At 43.9% G+C, this 10,649-nt stretch overlaps 1 protein-coding gene across 2 annotated transcripts; it reads left to right on the top strand.

Annotated features, from left to right (window-relative positions):
• The first annotated feature begins 1,372 nt into the window (after positions 1–1,372).
• On the top strand, positions 1,373–10,367 carry LOC105491346 (proteasome 26S subunit, non-ATPase 7). Of its 2 annotated transcripts, XM_011757677.2 has the most exons (7): positions 1,374–1,558; positions 4,213–4,304; positions 5,131–5,223; positions 5,625–5,722; positions 6,278–6,358; positions 8,391–8,482; positions 9,371–10,367. In XM_011757677.2, exons 1-7 carry the CDS (start codon positions 1,485–1,487, stop codon positions 9,807–9,809), a joined length of 969 nt encoding a protein of 322 aa, XP_011755979.1. In that variant the 5' UTR covers positions 1,374–1,484; the 3' UTR covers positions 9,810–10,367. The 2 variants fall into 2 exon arrangements, with proteins under 2 accessions (XP_011755980.1, XP_011755979.1); XM_011757678.3 differs by lacking the exon at positions 8,391–8,482 and having other exon boundaries at positions 1,373–1,558.
• The last annotated feature ends 282 nt before the right edge of the window (positions 10,368–10,649 follow it).

Genomic DNA, 10,649 nt, shown 5'->3' with positions numbered 1-10,649 from the left:
GAACCAGGGCTGGCATATTATAAGGCACTCAATAGATTCAATAACTCTTAGTTTTCTTTCACCATTAACATAACCCTTATATCTTTCTAGTTATAATTAAGAATAAACGGCCTGGCACAGTAGCTCATGCCTGTAATCCCAGCACTTTGGGAGGCTGAGGTGGGAGGATTGCTTGAGGCTGGGAGTTTGAGACCAGCTTGGATAACACATTGTGACACCAACTGTACAAAAAAATAAAATTAAATTAAAAAATAAAAATTGCATTGAGAGTCTCTTCAATTAATTACGAATATTAAGCATATCCTGCCATTTACTTCCTTGTGGATCTAGCAGAAAATCTGAAAATAAAGCCAAGTTGCAGACAGAAGACAAATTCACATGCAGACAAATTAAAACTCCTGACTACATTAAAGTCTCTCATTGGTGGCCAAATTTCAGTATAATCTTTGCTAATGTTTTTCACCACCCACAAATAAGAGAGACTAAGTGTGTCCCTTGACATTTGGAGATAAGGAAGTCCACCTTAAAAAACAAGAGGCCAAAATGTTGGGAAAATCCTCTGGTGATAAAGGGAAAGCAAAATTTGTTTAAAGACAGAACAAAAAATAAGTAAGTAATTCAGGTTGCTGAAGTATTGTTTTCGTTTACAAAAACAGCAACTTGAGACGATATACACCTGTACGATTTTTCTTATAATTTGCCTCCTGCAAATAAGCTTAAGTCCTTGTCTCCTTTAGTTTCCCAGGTCGCCGTCCTCTTCTCTTTCCTAGCTAAATATCACAACATACTTCCTTACTGCCTTCCATCTTTTCTTCAACGCTTACGTAAATTTTGATTTCAAAAGCAAAGGCACAATTGCGTTCTTCTAGCCCTAGTTACGCAGTAATATAAGGACCCGTGGAAACCTGCAGGTTGCCACGTTCATTGCAAAGTGTCCACAGTAAAGATAAAGGAGAAATTCCCCCGGCAATGAAAATGAGAATGAGATAAATTACCAAATTACATTAAAAGCGTGCTCTAATAGAGATTTAAAGTTCCTCTCAGAAATCCCGGAGGATTTTGACTTGAAGCAAAAGTGAGCTTCTTCTGGGTGGTGGAAAAGTAAACTGTTAACTATTTACTTTAGTGGTGGTGGGTGCTGGGAAGGAACTGAGGCGAAATGCCTCTGCAGGTGACGGTGCAAGCCAATACCAGGAGGTCAAGTCACCAGTGTCCCTTCGGCCCTTAAGTCCAGGGAAACGCAAGGCAAGGGACTAGAGGGCCACCCCCACCTTTCTCGAGCCCTTTCCCCGCCCATAAATGGCGGCGGTGGCGAAGATCCGGGCCCGCCGCGCGAGGCACTCTGGGAGCGGAAGAAGAAGGCCGCGCGAGGGCTGGTGAACCGGAAGAAGAGGCGCTGGGCCTGAAAGCGCCCCGGTAATCGCTATAGCTGCCGGTGTTTGCGGGAGGCAGGGGACCAGGCCTGGCGAGCGGGGTGTGTCGCGATGCCGGAGCTGGCGGTGCAGAAGGTGGTGGTCCACCCCCTGGTGTTGCTCAGTGTGGTGGATCATTTCAACCGGTGAGAGAGCGGCCTATAGCGGAGCCGGCGGCGCCGCCGCTGCTGAGTCACGGGCACGCTGGGGATGGCGCGGCGGCCGCGGGCGACCTGGGGACGCAGACAGGGCGGCTGGTGACCCTTACTTGTTCAGGAGCGCAGACCAGCCTCGGCTCACGATGCCGGAGTCATCCAACCTCCCGCCCCTGCTCCAGCCGCCGCCACTCCGGGACCTGGGCTGCCTGTTCCGTTTACCCAGTGTGTTTTACAGAGTTCCCTTTCCGAGTTCGTTTTGCCGAAGTTCGTTTTACCGAAATCTGGGTGATGCCGGGGGTCGGGGGATGCGGCTAGCTTTAGTTGGCCCTGACCCCCGCCCCCAAGCTAGTGTCTGTCACTTCGTTTTGCCGAAATCTGAATGAAGCCAGGGTGGGGCGGAGGCAGGCTAGCTTCATTTGGCTCTGACCCCTGTCCCCCAGGGTCGTATCTTCGTTTGACCTAGTTGGTTTCAATGAAATGTGAATGATGTCTGGATGATGCACGGGTGGGGCGAAGGGGGCTAGCTTCATTTAGCCCCGCCCCCAGGCTATCTATGTTTATCTTCGTTTGATCGAGTTAGTTTCACCGAAATATGGATGATGCCGGAGTGGGGCACAGGGGGGGCTACCTTCATTTGGCCCCGACCCCCGCCCCAGGGTCGTATTTATGTTTATCCTCGTTTAACCAAGTTAATTTCACCGAAATGTGAATGATGCTTGGATGATGCTGGAGTCGGGCAGAGGGGGCTAGCTTCAATTTGTCCCTGACCCCTGCCCCCAGGTTCGTATCTATGTTTGTCTTCACTTGACCGAGTTCCTGTTATCGAAATCTGGATGATGCTCTGCACCAGGAAGGGCTTCCTGGATCAGCTGTGGTTTTAACCCATTAACATTTTTAAATGGGAATCTGATTAGACTCCGTCTCAAAAAAAGAAAGTACATATGTATATATAGTATATATGGATTATATACAGATGTATATATATTAGATAGATAGATGAGGTTTCCGTTTGTTTTTTTTTTTTTTAAACATGAGGCTGGGCATGGTGGCTCACGCCTGTAATCCCAGCACTTTGGGAGGCTGAGACGGGAGGATCACTTGAGCCCAGGAGTTCGAAGCTGTCGTGAGCTCAGATCATGCCACTGCACTCCAGCCTGGGTGAGAGTGAGACCTTGTCTCCGAAAAAAAAAAAGAGAGAGAGAGAGAGAGAGACCAGTTGGAGATTTGGACCATAATGAATAAGGTAAGGAAACATCTCAGAGGTCATCTAGTAAGCTCACTGTTTGAGGGTGTACATCCACCACCCCTTGGCTTTGGAGCTGTTCATCCTGCTAGACCTGTTGCACGTTTCTAAGTTTTACAAGATTGTTAGTTGAATTGGCAAATGTAAAGACCCAGTTCAGAGCATCTGCTATAAAGCCATTGTTGCAGAGTGTCCATTCTCCTGCGACTTGCTCTGTGCAACTAATTCAGCTGGAGCCATAAAAGGACCCTCAGCCTAGGATATGTTGGCTTTTCTACAGTAGAGGAATTACTGTTTTTCTCCCATGGGATACTAGGGGCAGGCACCATTTCAGTTCTATTCAAGCACTTGTTAAGAGCACTAGCTTTTAGACTGGCCTGGTGGCACATGCCTCTAATCCTAGCACTTTCAGAGACCGAGGTGGGTGGATTGCTTGAGCTTAGGAGTTCAAGACCAGCCTGGGCCACATGGTGAAAATCCCTTCTCTACAAAAAAAAAAAAAAAATTACCGAAGTGTGGTGGTATGTGCCTGTAGTCTCAGCTACTCGGGAGGCTGAAGTGGGAGGATCACTTGAATCTGAGAAGTAGAGGCTGCAATGAGCCAAGATTGTGCCACTGGACTCCAGCCTGGGCAACAGAGTGAGACCTTGTCTCAAAAACAAAGAAGAGCACTAGCTTCTCTATCAAGTAAGTGTAGGGTTTTAAAAACACAAATGGACTTTGGTAGACCAAAACAAAAGCCCATGAGTATGGAAGTTTCCCTTGAAGTTGGAAACTCAATTTCCCCCTTACCGCTCCCCCCGCCCCTGAAAATTAGAGGCACCAGAAATACACAATCATTAACTTTGTTTGATTCAAACCCAAACCTAGTAACCATTTATAGATTTGCCAACTATATGCTAAGAAAAATACTACAATTAAACCAATGTGAAACTAGCCTCCCAAAGTGCTGAGATTACAGGCATGAGCCACCGTGCCTGGCCTACTCTAGCATCTTTATTCCAAAAAAGATTTCAGGATGAGAAAAGTTTAAAGGAGAAAGAAAGCTGCAAAGAAAAAGTTAAATGTGGTAGCGTGGCTTAAATGTGTTTTCAGACTAAGATCTGGGAAGTTTTCATTTTCTTCATTTTAAATTTCTGTGAAGTCTGAAATTTTCCCAAGCATGTATTACTTCACAGTCAATGTTAAGTAAAAACTGCCAGTGTGTGTCAGCACCAAGTTTGTGAATTGCCCCTTATAGTTAATACCAACCTAACCCTATTACATTGGTTTAGAGAGATTAGTTCCTAGGTAAACTAAATTGTATCTGTGCCATTGATACTTCCCATTGAGTATCTCATTGTTGGATCCATGCTTCTGTGCTAACCTATCCACACTGACCATCTGTTTTCTCGTTCAGAATCGGCAAGGTTGGAAATCAGAAGCGCGTTGTTGGTGTGCTTTTGGGCTCATGGCAAAAGAAAGTACTTGATGTATCGAACAGTTTTGCAGGTAAAAGACAAATTTTGTGTTTTTCTGAGCATGATTAAAATGTCAGTTGACTTTTTAAGAAAATAAACTTTTGTTACCACTTTTGACTACAACCCACAGATTGTGTCAGAATTGCTTAAGTATAGAAAAGAACCTGAAGATTGCACACTAGACCAGGCAGTAAATACTTTAGACTTGTAGGCCATGTGGTCTCCACTGCACCTGCTCCCCTCTGCTGTTGTAGTGCAGGAGCTGCTATAGACAACATGTAAACAAACGATGAGAGTGGCAGTATTGCAGCAACCCTCTATAAAAACAGGCAGCTGGCAGTTTGTCAACCCCCACAAACTGTTCAACCATGCTTCTTATAGGTAGAGTAAGGGGAGAGATGGGGAACTTTACCCGTGTGTGAATCCTCACAAGAACGTATCCATGTATTATTTGGATGATTAAAGCAACAACATGCTGGATGACCTCTGGACTAGAGGTCACTAACTCTGGTGTCTAAAACGACCAGCTAATAATGTCATTCGCCAAATGGAAAATACCAGGAAATTACTGGGCTTCTAAAAAACTGAAAAGCATGTGTTTTTTAAAGAGCTACAACCTCTACCTGGCTGTAGCTGGTAGTTGCCAGGTATTCCAGTTTTTTAAGAGAAGCTGGAGGTCTGGATTTTTCTGTGAACTCTCCCAGTTTTTGAGGACAGCTCAAAAAAAAAAATTTTAATATCGTGTTGGGCAAGTGAAACACGTAAGTGAATCAGAACTGGCCTGAGGGTCTTTACTTGTGACTTTTGTTCTAGGTTTCTACCAAGCACCCTAAACTAACTTTTTTTTTCCTCTTTAGTTCCTTTTGACGAAGATGACAAAGACGATTCTGTGTGGTTTTTAGACCATGATTATTTGGAAAACATGTATGGAATGTTTAAGAAAGTCAATGGTACGTCTTGATGTTCTAAGGTGTTACAGCATAGAATTGATCTGTGTGTATGGGGTCTTCTGTTTGCTTTTCTTTAACATCAAGGCCCTTTCAGTTGGCTACACTTAGTTAAGACTAGTGGGAGTAGAAGAATAAGGTAGAATAAATGAAAAACTAGAGTAGCAATTTAAGGCCAAATAGGCCACCTGGGTTTGGGTAAGAGGGGAAATAACGCTCTAATTGCGGCTGAAAAGTGAAGAACCGTCCAGTAAAATCAGTCTTCCATTAGAGTTTTAGTACCACCAGGGTACATATGTCTGGAATTTTCAAAGAGGTAAAGGACATAACTTCTTATCCTTTTTGAGGGAGTTGTATCGAGCTTCATGAAATAGTTAAAGCCCACTAATTTTTTTCCTTCCTAGCCAGAGAAAGAATAGTTGGCTGGTACCACACAGGCCCTAAACTACACAAGAATGACATTGCCATCAACGAACTCATGAAAAGATACTGTCCTAATTCCGTAAGTGCTCTCTATTTTTAAAACTCTTGAATGATTTTTTGCCAGCCAGCTCAAGTAAGAGCATCCAGGGAAGATTTTGAGTAGCAAATCTGCTTACTGCTTTATCTCCATAAACTTCTGTTAATTTGTAGTGCTCTGTGAAATATACTGTAACCTAATACATTTGATAAATAACAGGTTACACCTGCTAAGTACCAGGTGTATGAGTTATGTAATCCTCTCAGTAACTGTATATCCTCTTTAGGAATGAGAAAACAGGTTTAGAATGGTTAGGAAGGTCTGGTAAGGGGTGGGACTGGGATTGAAATTTTGGCTGTATTGACTCTAATGTCCTTGTGCTAGGCACTGTACTGCCTCTCAGCTTGTTAATGAAGGGGATCGAAAAGCAGAAAAAACAATGAGATCATTTGAAGTATAAATGCATTTTTGCTGAAAATTCTGGTTCATTTCTAATTGAATAGAAGAAATAGCTTTAGTAATTGTGAGAGGAATGCCTGAAATTACCCCTTTTGTGCTGGACGTGAGATGATTTGCTAAGATGTGTTTCTCGGCCAGGTATTGGTCATCATTGATGTGAAGCCGAAGGACCTAGGGCTGCCCACAGAAGCGTACATTTCAGTGGAAGAAGTCCACGATGTGAGTCATCTTGCCATGAACCTGGGGGGTTCAACTTGCCGCTTACTGGGTGATGGGCTTTTTTTTTTTTTCTTTTTTCAATTTTCAGGTCAACAAATCCTTTGTCTCTATAACAAAAGAAGGTAGTTAAGTTTTTTCCCCTTTGACTTTTTTGATCACCACATTTTGGAAATGGAGAGGAACATAGAAATCTAAATTCCATCCAGGCACAGTGGCTCACCCAGTGCTTTGAGAGGCAGAGGTGGGAGGATTGCCTAAGCCTAGGAGTTGAGGACCAGCCTGGGCAACATAGGAAGACCCCTACAAAAATAAAAACATTAGCCAGGCATGATGGTCCATGCCTGTATTCCAAGCTACTCAGGAGGTTGAGACGGGAGGATTGTCTGAGCCCAGGAGTTCAAGCTTACAGTGAGCTATGATCACGCCACTGCATTCCAACCTGTGCGACAGTGAGACCCTGTCCCCCAAAAACACAAAACAGAAATCCAGATTCCCCTTTTACAAATGAAAACTTTAAGGGATGAATTACGGTCTCCTTTTGGGTTTAGATTTGCAGTATTTATCCTTACTTTCAGTTTTAAGATTTGGAAAAGGATATTTTAGGATAGCTTTGTGCAAATGTTCCTTGCATTGAGTTCTGTCTTCCTGGAGCTTTTCTCTTTGCCTGGCTACCAGGGAACTTAGATCCAATGTATCACCTAGTTGCAGTAGGGCTTTCATCCCTGTTTTGACCCAGTTGTTTTTAGTGAATTTTTCTCCTGCCTCTTTAGAAAAGGAATTGAGGTTGCTCATACACACGCACCCCAATGAAGCAAGATTTTTTTTTTTTAGTAGGAGATAAAGGGGATATACGGGTCATGTTACCAGATGAAACTCAAGAAGAATTAGTGCCTATAAAGGTTACCAAGAAATCCTACAAGACGGTTAAAGGTTCTGACCATCTTGGCATGCAAAGCAAAGAGAATGCCCCTTGCAGGATTAACCCTATCCTGAATAAAATAATCACAGCTCACTTCTGTAGCACTTAGTGTGAATGGAGTGACTTGCCCAAGGTCTCGGAGCTCCCTTATTACATACATGGCGGCACCAGATTTGAACCCAGCTAGCCTGGCTGTGGAGCCTGTGCTCTTACCACTGTGCTGTCCTCCCTTGCACACAGTTTACAGCCTTTTGCAGGAGACGTACAGCCTCTTCTGGCAGAGTCTGAGAAAAGTATCTTCCGAGTCCCTTCAGGATGTCACTGGGTGCCCACCAGGAACCATGTCCCCAGTGGATCCTTTGATTAATTCAGACCGCCAGAAAGCCAGCTATGCTGATTGCATTGGTTTGGGCACTCTGGAATCGTTTGATCCAAGAGACAAAAAAGGGCTAAACGTTACATTTTCTGGCACAAACTTGCTTCAGTACAGATACTCTGTATATTGTCCATTCTAGAAAGAACTATATACTTTTTTTTTTTTTTTTAAAGATAATCTCGCTCTGTTGCTCTGGCTGGAGTGCAGTGGTGTGATCTCAGCTCACTGCACCCTCCACCTCCCAGGTTCAAGTGATTCTCATTCTTCAGCCTCCAGAGTAGCTGGAATTACAGGCGCCCGCCACCACACCTGGCTAGTTTGTGTGTTTTTTTGTAGAGGGTTTTTTGCCATGTTGCCCAGGCTGGTCTCGAATTCTCGGCATTCCAAAGTGCTGAGATTACAGGTGTGAGCCACCATGCCCAGCCAGAACAATACACTTTTAAGAATCAGCCTGAGACTTCCCTGTGTGTCCATCCCAAGTGTGGGCTTGAGGGAATTTCCAGATTTTCTCAACTCCCAGTGCCCCAGCAGACTGCATCACTGAGCAGCACCACAGTGATGTCAGCTTTGAAGGCTAAACTTTCAAAGCAAGCCTTACCCACCCTTGCCATAGAAAATTCTCAGTCATGCACCCATTAAATGAGCTGACGTAAAGCAGGAGACTCAAGGTGTGAAAAGGAACACACATCAGTTTGTTTCTGGAAAATAAATAATTATAGTTAGGCTTCCTCTCCCAGGATGGAACCCCAACCTCAAAAACATTTGAACACGTGACCAGTGAAATTGGAGCAGAGGAAGCTGAGGAAGTTGGAGTTGAACACCTGTTACGGTGAGAGCCTAGTACAGCATCAAAATAATGCGCTGCCCGAAAGGCCACACAGTGTAAGGAAGAGGTTTGTGTCAAGAGTATGGAGACCTGGGTTCCAGTCCTGGCCATCCACTAACAAGTCTGCCATTCTGAGCAAATCACAGTCTCTTTCCAGACCTTTGTTTTCTTGTCTGTACATTGAAATGTTTGAACGACATCAACTGTAAATGTCTTGAGTTACAATTTATGACTCTGTGGATAGCATACCTTGTCTGGAAACTAGAATGTTGACTGTGAGGGAAGAGAGGTGTGAGAATGCAGGCCTGCACTCCACTAGATGTCCTTCTCAACAAATGTAGCCCATTTTCTAAAGAGAATCTTCATCTCGGGGTAGCTTTTGTTTTAAAATCCTATATCTATATAATCCTTATTTGAAAGGGGTCATAGTTTTATCAGTCAATGAGGTTCCTTCCAGTTCTAAAAATTACCATCTCTTAAATTTAAGCTTCTCGATATTCTGGAGATGCAGGTAGAGAAAATGCCATCCTTTTAAGAACAGGAAAGCTGAGATAGCTTCAGTACAAGGCTACCCAGAAAGTTATTGGCAGATCCAAACTGTTCACGTAAACAATCTCTTTTTTTCTTAAGTGAAAATGGTTTTATTTTAGCTCTCTTTTGTAATTATTTTTTGAAAAATGTCCTGTGATGAGAAAGATAAAACATGTGGCTCCGAATGATAACAATTTCGTAATTGATAACTAAATCTTTATCAGATGGAAAAGTGACATTTTTCTTTTAAAAACTTGCCGCACCCAACAAAGCTAGGTATTTTCTTAGAATGTAAGAACTTGCGTGATAACATGGTACCCGATGCCTTTTCCTGCCCTTTCTAACTGCGGGTTATTACAGAGACATCAAAGACACGACGGTGGGCACTCTGTCCCAGCGGATCACAAACCAGGTCCATGGTTTGAAGGGACTGAACTCCAAGCTTCTGGATATCAGGAGCTACCTGGAAAAAGTCGCCACAGGCAAGCTGCCCATCAACCACCAGATCATCTACCAGCTGCAGGACGTCTTCAACCTGCTGCCAGACGTCAGCCTGCAGGAGTTTGTCAAGGCCTTTTACCTGAAGACCAACGACCAGATGGTGGTAGTGTACTTGGCCTCGCTGATCCGTTCCGTGGTCGCCCTGCACAACCTCATCAACAACAAGATTGCCAACCGCGATGCAGAGAAGAAAGAAGGGCAGGAGAAAGAAGACAGCAAAAAGGATAGGAAAGAGGACAAGGAGAAAGATAAGGAAAAGAGTGATGTAAAGAAAGAGGAGAAAAAGGAGAAAAAGTAAAACATGTATTAAATAGCTTTTTTAATTTGTAAATTAAAATCTTACAAACTAAATCAGTCTGCTGCTCGAGGGTTCTTTTCCACTCGGCGTGCTTGTTAGGAAGCTGGCCCGCCAAGAGCTTTCTGCCTCCGGCCACTCTTGCTGTGGTGCTACATGGAAGCGTATGGAGACTGAGCTCAAACCTGAACCGCAGCTTCAGCTGCTGTGAGCTGGGGATATGATAGTCAGCTCAGGCTTCAGATTGTGTGAGAAAAATGAGGAGAAATCAACAAAGCGTTTTGGTACTCTTCATTCGTTTCTCTGTAAAACCAGAAGTTGAATTTTCCCCATGTTGAAAGATTCTTGGGGTCTGTTTGGAATTTTACACAGTCGCTAAATGGAATGCATGAATTCCATCATGTTTTCTGCCTGGTAACACGTAGAGTCCAGACCCTTCTGAACTCTGCCGACAATAGCACACCATGTTTTGGACCCATAGCTCTGGCATTCTCAGGGGTTGTGATCCAGCTCCATATATTGTTTACCTTCAAAGACACAATTAAATGACTTGATTTTTAAGGCTGTGTTCTAGTCGTTTTTGACTTTGGGAGTAGTGATCCGTTGTTTCCGGAAGCAGCCAAGGCAGCCTTCGATTGGAGCTGCCTTAAGGAGTTCTCTTGGACTTGGTATCATTTATGAAAGAGCATCTCGTTCCCCTAAATGGAAACAGGCAGTCTGCTGTAGTGAGGAGAGTTCTCTGAGCCCAGAAGACCCAGGTTCTAGTTTGTACCTCAGATCCGTCATTTGTGAGGTGATAGGTTGCAGTCAGTCATCTCTGAAGTCCCCAGAACAGTGTTTCAA

Source organism: Macaca nemestrina, chromosome 18 (assembly GCF_043159975.1).
Source record: "Macaca nemestrina isolate mMacNem1 chromosome 18, mMacNem.hap1, whole genome shotgun sequence".
Lineage (NCBI taxonomy): Eukaryota > Metazoa > Chordata > Mammalia > Primates > Cercopithecidae > Macaca > Macaca nemestrina.
The sequence above is the reverse complement of the archived record's forward strand: the minus strand, read 5'-3'. Positions and strand labels throughout refer to the sequence as shown.